We start from the raw sequence: 25,670 nt of genomic DNA, 5'->3' as shown, positions 1-25,670 counted from the left end.
TTAAATTTAAATACAATTTATTTTTTATAAATTTAAGTACATTAAATGATTGTAAACCCATTAAATTGCATTAAATGTTTTTGCATATTAAACGTCAGCAGTTTTGGTAGATGGATGTTAAAGTGGTTAATACTCTTATGTCCAAATTAAGGGCAACAAATTACATAACCAGCAACTATACTACTAAGAGTTACTCCAGTAATGACAAAACCTAAATCTTACCGTTTCAAACAGGGTTAGATCGGCGAAATAACAGCCCTTGGCCGGACAAAATTCAGGGCCAATTCCGGTACCGTAGAACCGACTGTCGTGGAACTTGCGTCCAAAATGTATGTTTTAAGATTAACTAGACTACCAAAAATCATTATATTTTATATACATATGTATAGAAAATTCCCCATGGATAGGGAAATACATAACCATATCTTATCCATTTGTAGTTATTTTCCTTTTCACTCCTTCTTTCTCGTACTATTTCGTATACTTTTATTGGAAATTAAAATATTTGTTTACATATACGCACATACTATTTATACTAAACTATAATATATACTAATAATAAATAAAAAATGATTTTTTTATAAGTTTTGCAACGGTTTCGTTAGTACGTATTGTATTACTCAATTGTGAAATAGAAGGCGTGTTTGAACACAGGGCACAATGCACTAAAAAAATTATGTCAGATAAATTATGCTGGGAGTTTACTGTCATATTATATCCTTCTCTTTCAATGTTTTCAAAAAATAGTATGAAAAATTCTATCAAACTAGTGCCGAAAACATCATTTCTAAGGCACGATTTTAAAAAATTGTTCCCCTTTAAAGAACTTGAAGCTGTTACATACATCGATTTTATAAAAGATGGACTTATATTTCCTTTGGCAATTTTTGTGCAAATTTTATATTCTAAAATCTTATATTTGCTAATATGTAGATTATTTGTATCTTCCAAAAAAATATGTCCAATTAGAGAAAAATCACAATGAGATAACATTCTATCCACCGAAATATCAATATTCTTGGGTGGCAACTGGAAGATTCTTTCAACTATTAAATGCATTTTGTACTTCGAATTATCATTACTTATTATTTTTGGTGACACCATAGAATTATTATAAATCAAGTTAACTTCAGTTAGCAAATGCTTTAATAAATTTTCCACCGTAAAAATATATTTATAGCCATCAGGAGTTGCTAAAATATTAGCAGCTGATTTTAAAGTTACCCCGACTTCACTTAGTCTTTTACAATGATCTTTTAAAAATAGCCTGTGGTGCGCATATTTCTCCATTAAATCCTTAGTTAGTTCTTCTCCCATCATTTCAAATATGATATCAACGAACACAGCACTCGTAAGAATTGTTTCAATATGTTTATAAGTCATTGTGCCACAAAACTCGGTATCCAACCAGCTGAGCAATTTGAAGCAAATGGTTGATAAATCCTGATTGTCTGATAATATGGTTTGTTTAAGCCAGGAATCCATTTTTTTCCTACAATGTAAAAGGAACACATTATTAAAATATATAAGTGCTTCGATATTATTAAAAATACTATATCTGGTGAAGTCTTGTATATCAACTTCAAATTAGAATACAATTCCTAGTCATAATACTAATAATTTCACCAGCTGATTATAAATTGTATTATTTAGGGCCGTTTACTCAATTCCAAAACCAGTTTTCGTAGGCGTGGAGACGACGAGGCAAGGCGAAGAGACTTCAACCATTGTATAAAAAAACTGATCGAAACCACTTGGGCATAGAATCAACTAGTTTTTGGTACAACAAACCGGAATTGCGATCCATGAATTATAAATAAGTTTCATTAGCTCTTCATTGTTATTTGGGCGTATTCCACAAATTCTCTATGAGATTTAGATCCTAGGATTGCACAGGCCACTCCATTACATCGATATTGTTGATCCTAAACCACTCTTTTGTACACTTAGCCGTGCGTTTGGGGTCATTACCTTGCTGAAACTACAGTACGTTGAAGATAATAAAGATGTTTTAGCAATGCAAAGATCGTACATTCTTGACGTATTGCATCTTAATGGGTTGCCTCCATAGTGCCCTACATCCTATGAATCGGCACCAGACCAATACCAAAACCATTATGTTTCCGCCCGCATGTTGCACATTTTTATTCGCGTATTTATAGTTGTAGACTGCGCTTTTAGGTTTATACTACACGAGTACCTCGAACAGAGTTAAATGAATTTTATTTTATTTCGTCAGATCAGAAAATCACATGTTTTTTAACAAACTTTAACCCCTTCGTTACACAATCTCTTTTGGTCACATAAGCTCTTTTCTTCGGCTACGAGTGTTAAAAGTTTCGGTTGTGAGCATTTTGCGGATAGGTGATCGCTTAACTTCCACATTCAAATTATATTTCATTTGTTTTAAGAAATAAACGGATTTTTTTGAACATAAGGAATTGAATTGAATTGACAGACATATTTTGGGCTTTTTGCCACGTATTTCAATCTGGGAAAACCTTTTTGTTCAATAATGTTTTGGGAACTTGCACTAAATGTGCTACTCCTCTGTACGAATGTCCCTAATTGACTTAATTTTTAGCATGCGCTATAGTTTTGCTGCCGCAGTGCGTACCATTCGCTATATATATTTCGTCTTGATTAGTAATAATAACCTGAAAGTATGTATTATTCTTACATTATCTCTGAATAATAAACACGTTTTATCAAAAACATTGTCGTTATTTTTTTAAAACGACAAGGTGTCCTTATTCTATCGCACAACCGTATACCGACTTTTGTGTGAAAAATAATATGTTTACTTTTTTTGACATAATAAAATTACCTTCAGAGTGGCAACCACTTATCAAAAAACCAAAAATATATAAGTATGTACATATGTTTGGTCTAAGTCGGATCATTCTAACAAATTCTCTTTACTAGACCTAATGCAAATTGATAATCCTTTATTAGGTACAATATATGGGGGCTGATATCGAAACTGTGATAAAAGTGAAGATGAGTTTGTCGACGATAATGGTGAAGCAAATTTTGAATTGAATATATATCGACGCGAACATAACCAGGAAGAAGTAAGCCCATCAGAACTTTATTTTAAAGAAGTTAATATTTTAAGAGACGCAAGCGTGTGCAAAATTGAAAGTTTGAAAAAAAAAAAAAATATGAACCAACTATTTGGAAACTACATAATACAGTTAACGGCTTTAATACTGATTTTAAAAGGCAGCGAACAGCTACCGCCAGATTTTTTTAAATTTTGCTGGCCCGTAAGCTACATTTTATATTTTTTCAGATGATCTCATGGAGTTAATAGTACATCAATAAAATGTATACACTTGTCAAAAGAAAATGGAAAATATAGATAAACTAGGGATATTTTTTTAGGGAGATATATTGTGATGTCTATTGTTCAAATCCCTAATATTGGAAGATATTGGATGCCAATAGTAGGCAACAAATTAATACAGAACACTATGTCAGTGAATAAACTCGAAAAAATTAAATCAATGTTGCATTTCAACTACAATGATGAAATGAAAGAAAAAACGATCATAGTTTCGATAGACTTTTCAAATTACGTCCTGTTGTCAACCATTTGGTAGAAAAATGTAAATCAGTTTCCTTCGAGAGATGCTAATCTGTTGAAGAACAATTATGTTGTACTAAATGTAAATCGTACTTGAAACAGTATCTTCCAATAAAGCCACTGTTTAAACGGGGGCAAGAAAAACACCTCTGTTGGTTTGAATGTACATACATAAGTATATGAATTTAATTAAAAACGGGTAACTTTAATATTTTACATTTAGTCATTAGATATGTACATAATATGTATGTAAGAAAATGTAAATGCTCGCTACGTGCGAATGTGGGATTCAAATTCCACGGCGAAGAGACGAGATGAGAAAAAAGATGTGCAAGATCTCGGTCAAATCAAAGCGCGCAGGATTCATCCGATCGAAGTCCTGTTGTCCATCCTTTTTGTTTAGTGGGTTGGGGTACAGGTGTGGTGTTGTGCTATGATGTATGAGTACGGTGCCATCGGATGTAGTGTACTGTGCAGTGTTTCCTTAGGGTGCGCCAGTTTTTCCCGGGTAAAGTAGGGTGAGGCTTAACTCATTTAAACAGCCACATAAATGGGGATTTAAGTTGAATACCGAGGCTGGTATATCTGGATATAATTACAAATTCGAAATATATACTAACCAAGAAAACAATAATAATCAATAGACTTCCTGAGGAAGTTGATTTGGGATCAAGTACCAACATAGTTATAAGATTACTAATATCCCTTATCTCCACCAAAAAAAGTACCAAGTTTTTTTATAAATACTACACATCTTTGTCACTGGAATTTACTCACTTGAAACAGTTCGTTGGAACCGAATTCCCCATTTAAAGCTTCCGGACTAGAAAATTATTACGTGGATAAATTTCATTCATCTGTAGTTTCCTAAAGATAATAAAATTGTTAACTTGATTTCAAGCTACTGTGGCACAACTCCACAACAAGCAGTTTGATAAGAAAGTGGGACGGATAATAACGGTAGCATACCCAAACGTTGTTGCAGAGTATAACAAATTCATGAGGCGTGTTGATTTGCTAGATGCCCTTATAGATCGATACAAAATCAAAATCCGTTCTATGAAGTGGTGCATGCGACTTTTTTAACATTTGGTTGACACGGCTGTCGCAAATGCTTGTCTATTATATAAACGAGTGGAAGCACGAAAAGAAAATACGGTCACAGACAGTTTAGAAGATTTTTGCCTGAAAGTGGATGAAATACTCTGCAAAAAGGGGAAAGCTGCAACACCACGTGGAAGTCCTTCAAAATTATCAAAAAATCCTTCAAATGATAAGGTAATGTATTTATTTGCCACCTATAAGTATAATCCTTATACTTTATTTCTAGAGAAACCACCAGAGAAGTGGCTTCATCTCTGAAAAAGAAGTACGGTTGGACCAAATGGATCACTAGCCAATATGGAAGGACAATCGAGTCAAAGTACATAAGGTCCGAATAAAAGTACTAAATTCATATGTTGGAAATATATATATACGTGGCAACACTTCCCATCACTATTTTCCGTTATCCTCATCTCTTTGCATACTAGTTTGTATCCCTTTTTCTTACTCACTTCATTTTTAGTCTATCACAATAAATCAAACCAACAGGTTATGGGCTCAGAGCACTGCTGTGTGTCGGCATTCGCGAATTTGAAATTGTGTGATAAACTTGTGCGTACGCGTTGTTGTGTCTATAGCGAAAGACTGTGTGTCGGTATTTAAATTCGTAAACGCAAATAATTATACTGTCCGTCGGTGTATTATAGTTTAAAAGACATTGAGTGCGTTTTTCCAAATCGAAAAATTGGACGATTCCAATTGCGAATCGTGGTCGGTGCAAATGAAAAGTGTTCTTGTACACTCCGATCTGCGTAACATTGTGTGTGGCCGTGAGGTCAAATCAGATACTATGACGATTGCGGAAAAAGCCGCATATGTTATTAAAAATGAAAAAGCATTGGCTTCAATTTTACTTTGTGTAAAACCGTCAGAAATAAACCATGTGAAGCAGTTGACAAGCGCATTGGTAGCATGGAATAAGTTCCGCGAAATACATCAGCCAAAAGGGCCTGCGCGAAAGAAAGTGCAATTGAAGAAAAACAAGAAAAAAGTACAGAAGTGCTAATGCAAGCTAAGACATGTGTATCTAGTAATTTCCAGAACAAAAACAAAGCAAGTGTAGCAAACGGTTTAGGAAACAACAACAAGAACAGTAAAAACGGTAAAAATGCCAAGTGTTTCAATTGCGGTCGGCGTGGACATTTCGCAGCAGCATGTAGACAGCCGAAAAAGAGTGAGTACAAGCAAGAAAGCAACAGGGTTGAACGGTCTTGTTTTATGATGCATACAAAAACGAATAACGGAAACGTGTCGGCGACGCATACTTGGTGCGTGGATAGCGGTGCAACTTCGCATTTGTGTTGCAACCGCAGCTTGTTTACAAAATATACGGACGCTAGTGAAAAAATTTGGTTAGCTGGTGGACGGTGTATTGACGCAGTAGGCCGTGGCGACGTTGACGTCGGCGGTACACTGATTACATTGAAAAATGTTTTGTATGTACCAGCATTACAATATAACTTTGTGTTTGTGAGCAACGCAGTAGAAAGCGGTAATACAGTTTCGTTTGAGCGTGATTGCGTCGAAATTAAAAATAACAAAAATTGCGTGCTATTGAAAGCGTTCAAGGACAGTGGACTTTTTATATACAAGAGCGATCATAACAAATGTTTAAGTACAGTTACACAAAATTATACAGAAAGAAATGCATTTAAGTGGCATAATCGGTATGGACACGTAAATTTTAATTGTTTAAAGGACATGTCAAGCAACCAATCAGTGTTTGGGTTAAAGATTGGTAAAGTGCCGAATGAAATAATATATAAGACATGCGCAAAAGCAAAAATAAATGTGAAACCCTTTCCTCAAGTCCAATAAATTGCACATCAATTGGTGGTTCACGATATTTTGCTACATTCATTGATGACAAATCGCGATACATGAGTGTATATTTTTTAAAAACGAAAGATGCTGTTTTTGAGGCCTTTAAAGAATACAAGGCTATGGCAGAAAAGCAAACCGGTTGTAAAATTAAAAACTTGAGAAGCGATAACGGTCGCGAATACATATCAAATGTGTTTGATTCTTATTTAAAACAAAACGGTATAATGAGACAATTAACAGTGCCTTATACTCCGCAGCAAAACGGTGTAGCGGAACGTGCAAATAGGACATTAGTAGAAATGGCTAGAGCAATGTTAGATTATGCGAAAATTGGCGAGCATTTTTGGGCAGAGGCAGTGAAAACAGCTGCATATATACGTAATCGAACAGTGACAAAAATTCTCGTGAACAAAACGCCACATGAATTGTGGGTGGGTACGAAACCCAGTGTATCGCATTTTAAAATTTTCGGGTCGACAATCAAAAAAGTTTCGCACTAAAGGTAAAGAGTGCATTATGATCGGTTATTCAGAAACAAGTAAGGGTTATCGTCTGTATGATCAAGAAAGCAGAAAAGTTTTTGTCAGCCGCGATGTTATCTTCATCGAAAAGCCTAATGATACTCAACAGGCAGATACGAAACTTATCGAATTCGACGAAGGTGAACTGCAAGGCATCGTGTTGCCTACAGTGCAGTTACATAGTAAAAACAACGATGGCGAAGTAGCAGATACTCAATTGGTAAACAGCGAAGGTGTAGACAGTGATCAAAGTGACGACGACACCAATAATGTACGGGATGCAGTAGTGATTGGTTGAGGTAGGCCAAAATTGTTGCGTACTGGCAAAAGAGGACGTCCGCGAAAACAATACAATGAACTCCATTTAATGTGTGAAGAGTCAGTAGAGGCACCAAACAGTGTTGCAGAGGCGTTAAATAGCGATCATTCTACTGACTGGAAAGCCGCGATGGAGAAAGAGTATGCAGCACTCGTGAAAAATGACACGTGGATACTTGCTGATTTGCAACAAGGTCAAAAGGTGGTTGGATGCAAGTGGGTATATACTGTTAAACGTGACAAATTCGGCGATATTAAGCAATTTAAGGCGCGATTGGTAGCCAAGGGTTGCAGTCAGCGATACGGTGTAAATTATTTTGAAACATTTTCTCCAGTCGTCAGATACGCAAATATTCGAATGGTAATCGCATTGGCGGTTGAACATAATTTGTACTTACACCAAATTGACGTGTCATCAGCGTATCTCAACAGTGAATTGCATATGCAGCAACCAGAGTGTTTCATCGATAGAAGGTATCCAGATCGCGTATTGAAACTAAAGAAGTCTTTATACGGTTTAAAGCAAAGCGGTCGTGAATGGAATGCGAAATTAGATTCTGCTCTTCAAGATATGGGATTTAAGCCATGTCCCAGCGAGTCATGCATTTATGTAAGAAATTCGAAAAATGTAACGAATTTAATTGCAGTGTACGTAGATGATTTAATCATTGCGAGTTCGAATAAGTCTGAACTAATCCAGATCAAAGCCAACATAGCAAGCAAGTTTGACATCGTTGACGGTGGTCAGTTAACGCATTTCTTGGGCATGGAAATAGGGCGTTGCGGTGAAACGGGCAGTGTGACGTTGTGTCAAAAGCAGTACATTTTAAGGTTACTTAAAGAGTACAATATGGAAGATTGTAGAGACGCTACAACTCCATTGGATGCTGGGTTTAAGGTTCATGTAGTAACGAAATGTGTAAGAAGGTCGATAAAGTGCAGTATCAATCAATAGTAGGCGCGCTAATGTATTTAGCAATATCAACTCGTCCTGACATCATCCATTCAGTTAGCAAATTATCTCAGCGTAATACAGATCCACATATAGAGCATGAAGCTGGAGTAAAGCATTTACTACGGTATTTGAAGAAGACAGCGGATTTTAAATTACACTACGTAAAAACTGGCAAAAATATTGAGGGCTTTGCAGATGCTGATTGGGGTAGTGATCCAACTGACCGTAAGTCCTATACGGGGTATGCTTTCGTACCAGCTGGTGGTGTATTCTCTTGGGAATCTAAAGAACAGAGCGTCGTAGCTCTAAGTAATACAGAAGCCGAGTATATAGCATTATCTGCGGCAGCAAAAGAAGCAGCGTACATAACCAAACTTCTAAAAGAAATGGGTTTTGACAAGAGCGGACCTATGGTAATAAATAACGACAATCTGAGTTCCCAAAGTCTGGTGAGGAATCCAATTTATCATGCACGGAGCAAGCACATTGACATCAAATTTCATCATATCCGGCAGATGTACATTAACAATGAAATAGATTTAAATTATATTTCAACAAACAATATGATGTCAGACATGTTAACTAAAAATTTACAAAAGTTAAAGCATTTATATTTCTCAAAAGAGATGGGTATATATTAATAGAAATAAGTAAATAATTTTTGTAAAGTGTTGAGAAGGAGTGTTGGAAATATATATATACGTGGCAACACTTCCCATCACTATTTTCCGTTATCCTCATCTCTTTGCATACTAGTTTGTATCCCTTTTTCTTACTCACTTCATTTTTAGTCTATCACAATAAATCAAACCAACACCATATTTAAGAAATAGATTCGTAAAAAAGTATTGTTTTTACCTTGATACCCTAACCCTTCCCTTAAGTGAACAAGCCTATTATATTCGTTGCAACATGTTAAGAGAGAATAAAGATAATTTTGCAAAGAATTATCAATGAATTAATCAATTATATTGTGAAGAACATGTACAAAGGTCAGAGCAAAGTTGAAATTACGATAATTTAATAGCACAATATTATACGAGTATAGTAGAAACCTGAGCTAATGTACATACATCCTATTTTGTTTTTCATTTTATCCTTTGAATTTTGTAACTTAAATATATTTAAGATTATTTTAACATACAAAAATTCAAAATCATCTGACTATTTAAAAAATAAGCAGCTAGTCTTCCAAGGATAATAGGAGGAAAATAAGTTATTCATACACCACCTATACAACTAATTTCCTATTCAAGGAATCATTGACCAGTGGTAAATATTAAATTTTTCGCAATAAAAAATTAAAACACAAAGACTTAAAATATATAAAAAATGTGGGCCGAGCCACAAAATATTAGTGGTATGGGATGGTAGTACAGATGAATTAATAACAGATTGAATAATTACTTTAACACATTACATTGTTACTTATACACATGATAACATCATGTCAGCTCATAAGAAATGCTAACACGTACTATTTACAAACAAAGAGGAACAACAAACAACAGTTAAGCTCGAGGACGCCTACAAACATCAAAGGAAAATAAGATAAACTACAAAAAACTAAATACATAAAAAAAATAAAAACCCGGGGAATATTTGGCACAGTATCGAATTCGGTTAAAAATGGCCATGGGATGATGTAGGAGGTTTTCTAGATGAAGTATATACGTATTGTTATATAGCTAAGATAAACTTATAGTTTTAAGATTAAGATTAATTTAGAAATTTTCACTATGCTAATTTGAAATTTAAACTCCACATTTCTCAAAACAACAAAAATTAATGAAAAGCTATAAAAACAAATAGGTATTCATCTGCAAAGGTAATTTATAGGAGGTTGGCCTTTGGTACTACCCTTTTTTCATTGCTATATATGTAAGTTCATATAGTATGTACATACATATATGCATTTACTATCATTACAGGACTATCATCATAGGACGTCAGCGATGATAATCATGTGTTTTGTCACCATAACAAGCTAATGTTAATGAATAAAGAAGGCGCAAATGTTAATGAGTACTCGAGCTGTGTAAAATTTTGACGATTTATAAATATGAATGATATGTATTTAGGAATAAACGAATTTAAAGGAACCGTTGCATACACAACAAGTATATATATATAACAAATATATTGGGTTGTCAAAAAAGTCTTGCTGTTTTTTAATTGAATTTTTTTTTTATTGAAATTGAACTGAATTTTTGATGACTCATGCCCAGCTCTTGACCGATGCTACGGCTGCTACTATGCCGGTCTCTTTCGTCCAATTCAGCGATTTTATCGCAATTTTCGACGGCAGGCCTTCCGGAGCGTGGCGCATCTGCGACTACCTCTACACCAAAACGAAAACGTTGAAACCATCGTTGTGCGGTGGAAATGGAAACTGTATCGGGTCCATAAACTGCACAAATTTTATTGGCGGCTTGAGATGCATTTTTGCCTTTATCGTAGTAGTACTGTAAAATATGCCGTATTTCTCTTTATTTTGCTCCATGTTTGTGACGCTATAACTCACGAACGACTTAAACGACAATCAAACACGTGTTAGCGCGTGAAATCAGCTTTCCAAAAAGGTATAGCTTGACCCGATGCGACGAATAAAACTAGAACTACGCGCTTTCAGCGCCAACTAGCGAAAATACCCCAAGACTTTTTTGACAACCCATTATTATTCGTAGTTATTAATTCGTTTATGGCATTATGTAATCGATTCAATACAACAATGATACTCTATGTGAGAAAAGTTCTTTTGATTTTTTTTTATTTAGCCGAAATATTGCAAACTAAAATTAAGATGAAAGAATTATGTAAAAAAAATAATATAGTTGTTTGGTTGTATGTATCGAATGCAAGAAGCGCCATAGTATCCTAGGACGTTGCCCAAAATTACCAATTAATAGCAAATCTTCAAATTAATGAATTTTTTCTAGTTTCATTAATATTGTTATTAGAAGAAATATATTGCTTTTCATTAAATTAATTTTATGAATATACTTAACAATTTAAATAACAAGACAACCATTGAGATGTCGCAATTGCTGTTACTCCTACTTACAGTAGAAACAATAAAAACCTTTTCGTGGTAGCTTTATGGCAGAAAAATAACGGTCATCTGGGTTTATACTATTATAAGCAAAAAATAGTAAAACTTTGTTCATAATTTTTAAAGTTTTAATTTATTCTTCAAAGTCTACGTCGTCCCCCTCAAATACACACTTGTGCAAAATTTCAGTTCTCGAAACAGTTGTTAAAGACAATCTCCTTCTATGAGCGTAACGATTCACGTTCAATTTCTTAAATTGACCTCTTTCTTAGAATAGCTATGCGGAAACGACGCATAACACTCAAATAATACATATTCCAATAACTAAACACGCCAAACATTAAATTTTACCTCCGGGATGGTATGGGAAAGCTTTAGGGAACACCGCCCTCTTTTTGAGGAAATTACATATCTCGGGACCTGACCGACCGATTTAATACGGTAATTTCTTATTCCTATATCACAATGTGAAAATGGACGAAATCGAGTTACAACCACGTCTACTTCCCATATACCCCAATTTTAAATTAAATTTTAAATCATTTATAGTATTGCATTAATAATTCCTCTCAATGTGTGAGATATACAAATTAAACATAGTATACAATTGACAATAGTATCTCTATGTATCAGAAATGAGTTGAATCGGCTCAATACTTTTCTAAGCCACATATACCCAGTATAAAAATATTTTCAACTTCCAGGTGAATTTATGCGATATACTTGTATAATATATCGGCCATTATTTGAGTTTTATCAATGAAAATTACAGAGTGTGTATATATATCATAATATTATATATGCAATTGGGCGAAAACTTGACCTAGACCCTATATAACTATCACCAGGATTTTCTAACTTTGCTCCATATGATTGGTGAGTGCATGTGAGGTACCTTAGTGAAACCCAGAGAACAGTTTTTTAGTATGTGGCATTATAATAGTTAACAGATAAAATAGTATGAATTTGTGTATAATCATATCCATACAGACGAGCTCGCATACAGGGGAATGTTTAGTTTAGTAGCCTATTTTGAAGAGGTTTTGCGCAAAGGGGGAGGGGGCTGGGGGCTTGCTACCCTCATTTGAAAGGTAATGAATGGAGCTTTTGAATAATAGCACCCTTCCCCCCATAGGACCACGGGGGGGTCTAGGGCAGCCTCCTGAAAATTGTGTAAAATCGTAGTTTTTCCATACAATTTTCACTAATTATTATAAAATTTATGTATTTTTACGCATGGAGTGACTCTATGTTTATTATTTCAATGAATTAAAGTGGAAATCCACTTTATTTAAATAATAAAAACACTGAAAATTAAAAATTGTATATGTATCGGTAATAATGCAAACAAGTATTTGAAGTACCAAGATAACCCAACCAACTATTTATACAATACCCCCTAAATAATAAAATTGGGTTTTCATCGCGCGATTTTTTATTCCAAATTTTGAATATATTTTCAGCATAATATACTATATTGAAAAAAGCGCCGCAAGCGAACATGTGGAATAAAAAATCGCGTAATATATTTTCAGTATAATATATTACATTGAAACAAGCGCCGCAGTATATAAGACCTACCATTTTGATTCGTTGGGTTATTACTGTCTTCCTTTTGTGCTTATTTTCTTCGTCGTTTGACAGTTCATATTCAGTAATTTTGCTTACATTTCAAGGAACAGTATAACACGTAATTGAAAGCTGTTTTATTTATTAAATTGTACATAAAATTGCAACTTAAAATTCATAATTTATCATTAATTCAATTAAATATATTTCAAAGAATGTGTGTGTTAAATTGGTTACATTTTTTGCAAGCAGTGCAACAAAAACTTTAAAAGAAGAGAGCCATTGTTTGAACAAATGTGAAAATGTGCGTTTTTTGCTTACTTATATCTAAAAACAAATTAACATTTAACAATAAATTTACATTTAAACCAAAGTTTAATTCATTGGCTATCCGTGCTATATAAATTTAAAAAAATCCGTGCACGCATTTAAGAGGAATAAGCAGTGAAAATGATACTGAAACGAACCCAACCCCGCATACATATTGACGCCGAATTGTAGGGTGTTTTCGGTAAGCAAACTGCGGCGTTTGTTTGATGCAATCAGTTCGAAAAACAAACCTGGAATCTTTGCCAAAATTGAAAGTTCGAAAAAGCATCACTGTCGTAGTTGTTGCTCAAAACCGCGCAAATTTTGCAACATTGGAAAAGTAGTTGCACAAAAATATAATTTTAATATAACGTGCGTTCCAAAGTAAACAGGACCTAAAAAAACAGAACAAATGGTTTTTTCAGCAAAATCAATTTATTTTATTCAAAATAGTCTCCTTCTGCTTCAATAAAGCACAGCACGATCCAAAAGCATCACGAACGAGTGCTTTAGACCAGACAATAATCCCAAAAATGTTCCACAGTGTATTTGAGGGGGTAAGAGTTGAAAAAAATTAAACATTTTTTTTAAGCACTCAACATATGTATATAAATATGAAATTTCATAAAATATTTTTTTTTTATAAATTAACACGACCACGCTCTAACTTGACAGACTGTAAACACCAAATATGTAAGATTTTCAACGATTTTTCTTTGTTTGTATTTTTGCGTGTTTCTTTTTTCTATATTAACTATAATAAAAAATACTTCCCAACATTTTGTAAGATATAATTGAGTTGTGACGACTTTTATGTATATGTATAATATGTGATTTATATTTAATACACACAAATAAGTAAAACTCTACAATATTGTAATATTTATATCATATCGGGCTAACTGAAGTACTTTCGCATAGTAGTCCAGGGTGACAGAATTACTTTTGCATAGTATTCCTTTCTACTTTGGCCGAGCCAATACCCATGGTGACTGAAGTACTTTTGCGTAGTACTACTTTCTGTGTTGGCGGCCTTCGTCCGCGCTTTAACAAAATAACCCTTACCGAGCCACTACTTGGGGTGACTGAAGTACTTTTGCGAAGTACTCCTTTAAAATCGAAGTATTTTATAACGTAATATTATTATTTAATATTACTTATTTGTTTATTATATTTAAAAAAGAAAATATTCATAAGCATGAGAAGATTGTTTATACTCATTTTAATTTTAAATATAATTTATAAACGCTAGAACCAAAATTGCTAAATAAAGGAAGAGGAATTATAGCGAAAAAGAGAAATTTCAGCGAATTACTCATATTTTTATTCCTCAAAATTGTTTGCACATAAATTATGCTCCCTAAGAGTGTGAAAAGTAATTTTTAAAATATAAATTTCTTAGTGGACGTCGGAAAACAGTAAAACCTCGTCAAAAACGACAAATTAAACGGATGTGTATTAATGATCGCTTTCAACATGTTGGAACAATCAATGCAGCTTTTGCGAAAACACTGGGGTAAAAATAACTACAAGTTCTATACAAAATGTGCTGAATAATCTTGGATTCCGAGCGCGACGTTCAGCCAAAAAGCCACTTCTCATTATACGAATGAAGAAATACCGACTAGAGCGGGTAAAATTACACAAAACTTAGACTACATCAGATTGGGGATATGTTATTTTTCCGATGAATCGAAATTTAATATGTTGGAATCCGACGGAAATGTCACAGTGCGTCGTAGGAAAGGGAAGCGTTTTTTGGAAAACTGTGTTTGGCCCACCGTAAAGCATTCGCCTTATTTACTGGTGTGGGAGCTGTAACCAAGTTTGGTGTTCGGCCGCTAATTATTCTAAAAAGATCTGTGGATGCCGAAATATAAATTGGAATTTTGAGAGAAGGCGTTTTGCCAACTATTGAACAGCTGTCCGAACACGCCCAAAAAGTTTATTTTCAGGATATTTCAGCCCCTTGTCATAGAGCCAAAGCGGTAACCAAAGCACATAAATATTGAAATAGATTTTCAATAATTTATTACAAACACTTACAGGTTTCAAAACAAAACGATTTTTATGGAATAGGGTCTCTCACGTGGCCAGGAAACAGTTCAGATCTCAATCCAATTGAGAACTGCTGGCATTATTTGGGCAAAATGGTGGGCAAAATGATAAGAGAAAAGCGTCCAAAAGTCGAAAAGAAATAAAAAAAAAACATTGTTGAAGCTGTGCGGAATGAAGAAATTAATAAAAATTATCTTTAACGCTTTTTTGAATCTATGCCTAAACAAATAGCCGAGGTTATTAGGAGGAGGGGGTGTTCTACAAAATACTAAGAATTTTTTATATGTTATTTTGATTCGTTATGTATTCCAATGCTAAATAAAAATCATATCAAACATAAAATATGTAAATAACTTGTTTAAAAATTACATTATTGTTCATAACAAAATTTACTTCTGTGGTTTGTTATGTGTGTGTTTTTACATTTTTATCTATAGCAAGTGTTAAACTATCTTCTTCTTCTTTACTGGCGTAGACACCGCTTACGCGATTATAGCCGAGTCAACAACAGCGCGCCAATCGTTTCTTCTCTTCGCTACGTGGCGCCAATTGGATATTCCAAGCGAGGCCAGGTCCTTCTCCACTTGGTCCTTCCACCGGAGTGGAGGTCTTCCTCTTCCTCTGCTTCCCGCGGCGGGTACTGCGTCGAATACTTTCAGAGCTGGAGTGTTTTCATCCATCCGGACAACATGACCTAGCCAGCGTAGCCGCTGTCTTTTAATTCGCTGAACTATGTCGATGTCGTCGTATATCTCGTACAGCTCATCGTTCCATCGGATGCGGTATTCGCCGTGGCCAACGCGCAAAGGACCATAAATCTTCCGCAGAACTTTTCTCTCGAAAACTCGCAACGTCGACTCATCGGTTGTTGTCATCGTCCAAGCCTCTGCACCATATAGCAGGACGGGAATTATGAGCGACTTATAGAGTTTGGTTTTTGTTCGTCGAGAGAGGACTTTACTTTTCAATTGCCTACTCAGTCCGAAGTAGCACCTGTTGGCAAGAGTAATCCTGCGTTGGATTTCTAGGCTGACATTGTTGGTGGTGTTAATGCTGGTTCCTAAATAGACGAAATTATCTACAACTTCAAAGTTATGACTGTCAACAGTGACGTGAGTGCCAAGTCGCGAGTGCGACGACTGTTTGTTTGATGACAGGAGATATTTCGTCTTGCCCTCGTTCACTGCCAGACCCATTTGCGTTGCTTCCTTGTTCAGTCTGGAGAAAGCAGAACTAACGGCGCGGGTGTTGAGACCGATGATATCAATATCATCGGCATACGCCAGCAGCTGTACACTCTTATAAAAGATTGTACCTGCTCGGTTCAGTTCTGCAGCTCTAATAATTTTCTCCAGCAGCAGATTGAAAAAGTCGCACGATAGGGAGTCGCCTTGTCTGAAACCTCGTTTGGTATCGAACGGCTCGGAGAGGTCCTTCCCGATCCTGACGGAGCTTTTCGTCCCGCTCAACGTCAGTTTACACAGCCGTATTAGTTTTGCGGGGATACCAAATTCAGACATTGCGGCATAAAGGCAGCTCCTTTTCGTGCTATCGAAAGCAGCTTTGAAATCGACGAATAGGTGGTACCTTATTTCGTTTGCCATGGTCGTCATCAAAAGGGGGGTCTCTCATCCGAGGCTGTGTTTGCTTTTTCATTGGGGGTGTTTTTTTACGTGGCGGGTCCCAAACCCAGCGCACAACCCTATGCAGGGGATGTTTCGCCTTCTCACGTTAGCTCGCCTTCAAACGGATGTTCTTAGGCTACCCAGAGGATACTTGGTCAAAGACCGGAAGTCGAGAGCTGCTTGAGTCATATGTAAAAGAATCGTTTCTGGCCACTCCCAAGTGAATGGCGATCAGAGAACTTTCCTCACTTGCGTGAGCTTCTACACATGACTCCATCCTCCTATCAGTTTTTTATATAAAAATGCTTGAAACATAAACTAAATAAAAGTGGTTGACCCTCAAATAAAATTGTTTATCTTAGAATAATATGAATCCAAGTTTTGCGCTATATAAAAGCACTCTGTAGAGTGCGTGGGTTTTTTTTTCGCTGAGTGAATATAAATTTGCGCGGACATGTCTATATACATTTCGTCACCTGAAATGCAAAATAACGTATAATCAAAAAATTCAAAATTGAGTTTTTTACTGATTACGAATCACCACACCATATTACATATGTGTCACAAATTTTAAGCTTCTGGGATCAAAAATACCCAAGCTATATTAAAAATTCAAAAAAAACGTATCAAGTGCTTGATTTCGTTAAACAAAATAACGTATCATCACTCATGTATGTAAATATAACAGAGTGTTTGTTTTTTTATATCGAAGTTAGCCTTCATTTACTGTTTATGTTTATTTTTAGTAATTATATTCAGTGTTCTTTGGTTAGTTTGGGTTACATGGTGGATCGGGCGTGGACTACTATATACATACAGGGTGGCTGATGAATTGTGCTAGATTAAGAAAGTCAAATAATTTTTTTTTTAGTGTATGGAATTCATTTTTCTTTTATTCATGTTAAAGCTCATTCAATTTTATTAAATATAGCTTAATTAGTTTTAAAAATAATGAAATTTAAATGCTCCCCCTGCTCGTTGATGCATGTGCGGCATCTTACCAAAAAGTTGTTCATTACTGCTTGGAGAGTTGAGACAGGAATAACCGCAATTGTTTCTCGAATGGATTGCCTTAGTTCATTCAAATTTGTTGGTTTTGCTTTGTAGACTTCCTGTTTGCAATAACCTCACAAGAAAAAGTCAGGTGCAGTAAGGTCAGGCGACCTGGGTGGCCAACGGAATGTGGAGTTTCTGGATATCAATGATGACTGTCTGCTTACACCCATTTGAGCATATAAACTTCTTGTCGAAACACGTGGATAGTTTTGTATGGCAGCAGCTACAGCAGCGATTGTTTCCTCCGTTCGAACTGAAGGTTTTCGATGGTAAGGTCTTCTGTTGACTCTCCCATGATCGGCAAAATTGTTTACAAGTCTCATTATGGTGCATCTGCTCGGAGGATTGCCGCCAAACGTGCGCCTATACTCTCTTTGAACCGAAACTACGGACTCCAGTGCGTGATAGCAGCGGACAATCCAAATTCTGGTTTCAGTGTCCCAGTTATCCATTTAAATGTAAAAGTCAATCTACAAAATAAAAAAAAAAATTAACCAGATTCATTAAATAGAAAAAAAATTATTTAATTTTTTTTTGGTAGCGGCTTTCATCAGCCACCCTGTATATGTAGCCCTTCGTGAGGCCATAGAAAAGAAGAACCCCTGTGTTCGAACTTATAAATTAATAAAACGCTTCCCGCCAGTTCGGTGGGATATCTGAAGGTATGCGCCCCCAATTGATTAAGTCTTGACGTCCCTAACGCAAGACAGCCAAGAAGGAAGTGTTGAGTTATTTCCACCTAATCTTCTTCCATACAGCTTCTGCAAATGGCGTCTGGTAGGATTCCCAGCCTTACTGCGTAGAAGCCAATAGGGCAATGACGACAGCGTGTGTAAAAATTGTGGCCCAGCGCTGACCAAGCTTTCGCGACGCCCAGCTATTCAGTAATAGTATAAGATATGGGAGCACAGATCCGCTCCCATTCTACCGATAGCGGTTCTAGGGTGCCTCTTCTTGCTAGCTCATGTTTCCTGCGATTCCGCTGTGGTCTGGCGCTCATATCATTCTTACCACAAAGACACACGATGCTATTGATAGCGAGGTTAGGTCTTCGATCAGCTCTGAATTTTCTCATTGTTAATGAGTTCAAGGCTGAAATCGCCGCTCTGCTATCTGAGTCGATGGTCACTTCTCTGAAGGAGGCTGCACTCCGGAGTAGTAAATCTACTGGAGTTGATAGAGAGCTCCTGACAGCAGACCCTTCCACCTTTGACCCATCCGTGAAGAAGCTCACTGTCCCTTTTCTCCAATGGCTTCTTCCCACCCACAACTCCCTCGGTATATGTGTAGAGAACGAGTCGCCAGAGTTCAGCTTAGCAACTCCATGATCCAAGTGATCAGACCCGTGCTTTTTTAGGAATTCAGCAGTCTATGCTTTTACAAAGTTTAACAATAACTAAGATGCAACATCTGCAGGACCTAAAAGCTTTAATTCCAGCAGACTGTTATTACTTTTATGATAATATTATATACCTTTTGAATAATTAGTTATTTAATAAATAATAATTAAACATTATCCTAATTTTTTAGCTCGAAATATTTAAATTTTTTCTAGTACTTATGTACTATTTAATAATAAAAATGACATGAAATATGAAAAACTTGCAACTGTTTTTATTTAAAATTAAAAAAAGTATTAATATTCAAATTTTTGATTTTAATACAAATTTAGATTGGTTATACGTTATTTTGTTTCAGAAATGAAAATTCAAAATAACGTAAGACACCTATTAAAAAATTTGCTTAATTTTTTCTTTATTTTTTTTTCTAAAATATACTTATAGTTTCATGTTTATTCAGATTTGAAAATTTTGTTTCAATATTTCAAGTGGTTTTTTTTATACGGTTTTTTTCTTCTCCTGTAAACCTACGAAAAGTGAAATAAATATAATTTGAGCACTCTAACTTCTGCAATAACCACTTTCATGTAATATGGTAATTTAGAAAATGATCTTACACAATAAAGTACCGTAATTTTCGTGAGTAAGCTTTAAAACGCTGCGTATAATAAAGCAATCGGTCGAAAAAGAAAAGAAACAACCATTGAAGAGCGTAAAATTATATTGAATGCTTATAAATAGCAAGTAACTAGATCTATCATGTCGTGATAGACGGAATACAGGTCTGCAGTGTTTTAGATGTGTATATGTTCCGAGGTCCTAACATCCCCTCGGACCACTATTTTGTTGCAGCCAAGATACGCACCCGTCTCTGTGCAGCAAACACAAGAAAGTTTCGCCGTCCAGAAGCTGCAATCACAACAAACATGCGAACGGTTTTCTACTCGACTTGCACTCCTGCTCTCTGAGAGCACGCATCAGCAACTTGGTGTAAGGGAACTGTAGGACGGCATTTCAAGCTTCTTACGTACAGCTGCAAACGAAACCATTGATTTTAGGAAAAAGCACAAGAACAGCTGTCCGGCGAGGAGTACAGTGTGGCAGCGGAGAGAAAACAGACCGCCTACCTCGCGACGTTACAATCGATCACAAGTCCGGGATGGTACAGACACCGAGAGCTGAAGAGGGAAGCGAGACGCATCGGCAGACAAAAGGAGAGAGAGGCCGAAATTCGTGAGTAAGAAGAGCTTGACAAGCTGACTGGCAGGGGTAATGCTTGAAAATTCTACGAAAAGATACGGTGACTAATAGAAGGCTTCAAGACCGGAGCATACTCTTGTAGAGGTGTATCTAATAACCGCTACCCAGAGCATACTGTAATTATAGATTGAACATTTATTCAGTCTGCTGAATGGCAGTGAACACACAACGCCAGGAGAAGACGAACCCGATTCCCTAATTGATGACAATGGAGCACACGTTACATTGCCCCACCATGAAGAAGTTCTAATAATTAAACCCACCGTCAACAGAATTATTGAACCTTATCAGTGTGGCTATAGCCCTGACAAATCAACAACCGACCAGATATTCACCATGCGCCAAATCTTGGAAAATACTCTTACCATCCTAACGGGGATTGAGAAACCGTTATAACAACAACATCATCTAATGAGTAGACTTTACGAGTCTTCTGCAAAAGATTTATGGTCATGTGTGCGTTGGCTTCGGCGAATACCGCATTCGATGGAACGATGAGCTGTATACGATTTACGACGAGATTGGACATAGTTCAGCGAATTAAAAGACAGTGTCCGAATGGACGAAAACACTCCAGTTCTGAAAGTTTTCGACGCAGTACCCGCCGGAGGAAGCAAAGGAAGTGGAAGACCTCCACCAATGGAAATACCAGGTGAAGAAGGACCTGGCTTCGCTTTGAATCTCCAAATTGGCACCACAAAGCAAAAAGGAGAAACGACTGGCACGCTCTTGTGATCTCGGCTATAACCGCGTAAGCGGTGTCTACGTCAGAAAAAAAGAAGAAGCTTATAAACAGCAATGACTATTTTGGAAATATATGAACTAGTTCAACGGCCGCGTTCCACAATTACTGGTATTATAAATCGTTTGAAAAATTATCCAATCAAAGAAAATTTTATCCTTACCAGTCTGTAATTTTGGTGTGGGGATGTATGTCAGCATCTGGGGTTAGAGAGCTAGTGTTTATAATTTGCATATTCTTAAAGAAAATTATAAACAAAAAACCTCATAAACTTGACTACCCCTTTCAATACAAAGACATGAAACATATACATAGCACAAATTGTTCAATCGTTTGAAAACTTATACATAGCACAAATTGTTCAATCGTTTGAAAACTCCATCTCTGTCTCCCGGTCTCAATCCGATCGAACATCTATGGGACCACTTGGTCCCATTCTTGGAGAATTAATGAAAATTAATTCAGATGTTGCCAAAAATTATTAAAATACTTTTTTTCGCCCATAATGAAATTTTATATTACATGACGGTGACTTTTGGGAACAGGAAATACATATGTATTATAATTCTTAAATTTTTATTTTTGTACAATAAATGAAGTAAAAAAACTTCTGGGTAAATTTTAGAATAGCAACCCGCGATTTCGGGGTTTAAATGGGTAAGTACGGATAGAGGAGGTCCTACAGATTAATAAAATTAATTTAAAATGCGTGCTTCTCTTTTTGCTCTTACATTTTTAACTTTTATATCCAGTAACACTCCAATAATTGGTTTCTAACCTTCTTCTTCTTCTTAATTGGCGTAGACACCGCTTACGCGATTATAGCCGAGTTAACAACCGCGCGCCAGTCGTTTCTTCTTTTCGCTACGAGGCGCCAATTGGATATTCTAAGCGAAGCCAGGTCCTTCTCCACTTGGTCCTTCCAACGGAGTGGAGGTCTTCCTCTTCCTCTGCTTCCCCCGGTGGGTACTGCGTCGAGTATTTTCAGAGCTGGAGTGTTTTCGTCCATCCGGACAACATGACCTAGCCAGCGTAGCCGCTGCCTTTTAATTCGCTGAACTATGTCAATGTCGTCGTATATCTCATACCGCTCATGGTTCCATCGAATGCAATATTCGCCGTGGCCAACGCGACCAATAAATCTTTCGCAGAACTTTTCTCTCGAAACTCGCAACGTCGACTCATATGTTGACATCGTCCAAGCCTCTGCATCATATAGCAGGACGGGAATTATGAGCGACTTATAGAGTTTGGTTTTTGTTTGTCGAGAGGGCTTTGCTTCTCAATTGCCTACTCAGTCCGAAGTAACACCTGTTGGCAAGAGTTATCATGCGTTGGATTTCCAGGCTGACATTGTTGGTGGTGTTAATACTGGTTCCAAAATAGACGAAATTATCTACAACTTCAAAGTTATGACTGTCAACAGTGACGTGAGTGTCAAGTCGGGAAAGCGACGACTGTTTGTTTGATGACAAGAAATATTTCGTCTTGCCCTCGTTCACTGCCAGACCCATGGTTGGTTTCTAACCATTTATTTTATATTCAATAGTGCAAAAATTAATTTTATTCTATATTAAATTTTTGTTCAATTCTCTTTGTTCACACAATAACAAAAGGGGCATTCTAATTAATAACAGGTGTTAGCTTACGAACATATTTTACAAAAGAACCAAAAAATAAAGAAAACAAATCCCAACCGAACACCTGGGCGTCTTCAGTTTTTTCGCGTTTAACTCTTTTTTAAGTTAGCGGCCTTCGGCCGTGTTTCAAAAAAATACTCTGGTGGGACAAACACATGGGCGTGCTCAGTTCTTTTGCGTTGAACTCATTCTTGCCCAGGTCGGACCAACTCCTAGGCGTGCTTAAGTTCTATAGCGTTGAACTTCTTTTTTTACGCTTCAATATAACCCTAGCCAATCCAACACCGGGAGAAAATAGTTCGAGCTACGGAACTAAATTGAAAAGTTACTATCTTCTATAAGAGTGTACAGCTGCTGGCGTATGTCGATGATATTGAAATCATCGGCCTCAACACCCTCACCGTTAGTTCTGCTTTCTCCAGACTGGACAAGGAAGCAAAACAATAATTACTGAAAAATAAGTATGTAGAAACAATGGAATTAAGTGTAAGTGTATAAAAAGTTCATATGAAAGAAACAATTACTAGAAATCGAGAAATTGCAATATAAAAGTTGCAAAATTTTCAACTTTAAATGCAAATATTTCGAAAACTATCAGATTGCGGCGGCAATAATTAGATATATTCTTAATCTGGAGCATCAGCTTTATCCAACCAAACCAACTTTAACCCTGAAATCGTGGGATGGTATACTAAAGCCGACCCAAAATATTAATAGTTCTATCACATCAATGGTAGTAACTTGGAATCAATATGTGAAAGCAGCATACCAATGAACTAAGCAGTACGCCACAAGTGTCGGGTAGCCGAGCCGCACCAAAAGAGAATTTGCCGCTAATAATGACAAATGGTCTCCGTTGGAACGTAGACTTAGTGTATTATTACACGAGGCGACAAAAGTTGCTAATTCTCGGGCGATTCTCTTTTGCTGTCGCCCATTACCTTCACACGAGCAACTTGTGTTGCGCAACTCTGTTCGAGTTTTTTTCTCATTCTCTTTCACTTTACTTTAACCCATTGTCTACTCTTTACTTTAACCCATTGTCGTTTCTTTTTCCTTATGGGTATTTGGGCCACTCTATCACATATATTAATCAGTTCTGACAATTAAGAAATACATTTTATTTAAAATTCAAAATTAAAACAAAGATTATATGACAGAATTTCACATACATATGTCACCCTTTTCGCTATCGTCTGAATCAATTTGTATGGCTTTCTCCATACATTTCAAAATATCTTTAATTAATTCGATACTCGTCATACTCCATTTTCTAAAATATTTATATTATATTATGTATATCTGTATACATATTTGCAAATTACTTGCCAAAAGATGAAATTAAATTTTTTAAATATATTCCAAATATTAATTTAAAAAAAATATACGCAAATGCAACTATGTACTACGAAAGAAAGAACACGAATGCCGAAAAACGTCGCAGCGAACTGCTACGAATGAGAACACAAAGCGAGTTGCTGAACACTGGAAACTCGGCGCGATTCTCTTCTCCTCGTCACCCCTCGCCTATAAACCAAGAGTTGCCGAGACAAAAGTTGCTGCGTGTAATAAGCGAGTTAGTTGCGATCGCAATAGCCATATAAAATCAGTGATTTAAAAATAACAATCCTTGAAGCCACTGATGTTGAAAGATCGCAATAACGCATATCTGAGGCATATACATATCTACCTATGCATGTACATACATACATATTCTCGATATCGATACCCCCTGCCATTCGACCATTCCAATTTATAACTTTCCCTAACCGTAACTCAAAAATGCATACTTTGAATTGGGGAACTTTTGGGGCTTAAACTTCTATCTCCAAATTACAAGTCTCCTGCGATCACTACCATCTTCCAATAATCATTTTAACCAGCAATTAAGGGACGCTATTCGGGATGCCAGCTGGGCACACGAACGTTCATATAACCTAGGCAGTGACTTATTTAAATCGTTCTCAGAAGTTAAAAATTATTGTAAAGGTAATTTAAATAACAATATTGATATAAACAATCAACTTTTTTGAGCAAAGATATACAACTTACAAATTAGATATACCGAGACTTGCTTTGTATATAGTTTGTCCTTCACTTTTTAAACCAGAACTTTCTACCCGCCTAAAAATCGATATCACAATATACGTATGGGCGTTCATACGCCCAATCTTTTGTCGCTCAGTATCGACATATTTTCTTTTATTGTCGCTCTGTGTGTTCGCACAGTCGAAAGTCGTTTAAAGCAAGGTTTTTGTCTTTCGTTCATTTTTGGAGGCCTCCCACTTCTCTTACTTTTTAGTGGAGTTTTTCTTTCTTCCTTTTAACAAATTTTGGCACGATTTCGATTATTTGGCGGAGGGGTAAAAAAAACGAATTTCCGTATAAATGGGGTATGTGCGGATAGGGGAGCTTCTCCAGAGGAAGAATATCCAAAAATAATATAAAAAAATAATATTTTTTTAAATATTCACGTTTAAAAATTCAAAAATTTGCACTAGGAACACATGTTATTTCTCCATTTTTCACTAACTTTTTTCACGTATTTTACTCTGTATATTCAAATATACACTCTAAGCATTGAAATAAGCTCACATTTCAAATTTATTTTGTAATTTATTTTTGAAGCTAAATTTAGTAATTTAAAAAACACTTGTCAAATTTATGGCTGAAAAGTTTAGAGCGCTTATATTTACGAGGAAAACCAG

General features: G+C 36.0%; 1 protein-coding gene across 9 annotated transcripts; it reads right to left on the bottom strand.

Moving 5' to 3' along the window:
* On the bottom strand, positions 1-25,158 carry LOC105233113 (putative uncharacterized transposon-derived protein F52C9.6). Of its 9 annotated transcripts, XM_049454686.1 has the most exons (3): positions 25,015-25,085; positions 13,493-13,636; positions 1-1,492 (listed from the first exon to the last, which is right to left on the bottom strand). In XM_049454686.1, the coding sequence occupies exons 2-3, from the start codon at positions 13,528-13,530 to the stop codon at positions 553-555; spliced, it is 978 nt and encodes a 325-aa protein (XP_049310643.1). In that variant the 5' UTR covers positions 13,531-13,636; positions 25,015-25,085; the 3' UTR covers positions 1-552. The 9 variants fall into 9 exon arrangements, with proteins under 9 accessions (XP_049310643.1, XP_011213373.2, XP_019848342.2 ...); XM_011215071.4 differs by lacking the exon at positions 13,493-13,636 and having other exon boundaries at positions 25,015-25,158; XM_019992783.3 differs by lacking the exons at positions 13,493-13,636; positions 25,015-25,085 and adding an exon at positions 2,828-2,954.
* Between the last annotated feature and the right edge of the window lie 512 nt (positions 25,159-25,670).

The sequence above is a fragment of the Bactrocera dorsalis genome, chromosome 4 (genome assembly GCF_023373825.1).
Source record: "Bactrocera dorsalis isolate Fly_Bdor chromosome 4, ASM2337382v1, whole genome shotgun sequence".
NCBI lineage: Eukaryota > Metazoa > Arthropoda > Insecta > Diptera > Tephritidae > Bactrocera > Bactrocera dorsalis.
This window is presented reverse-complemented; position numbering and strand designations above follow the sequence as displayed.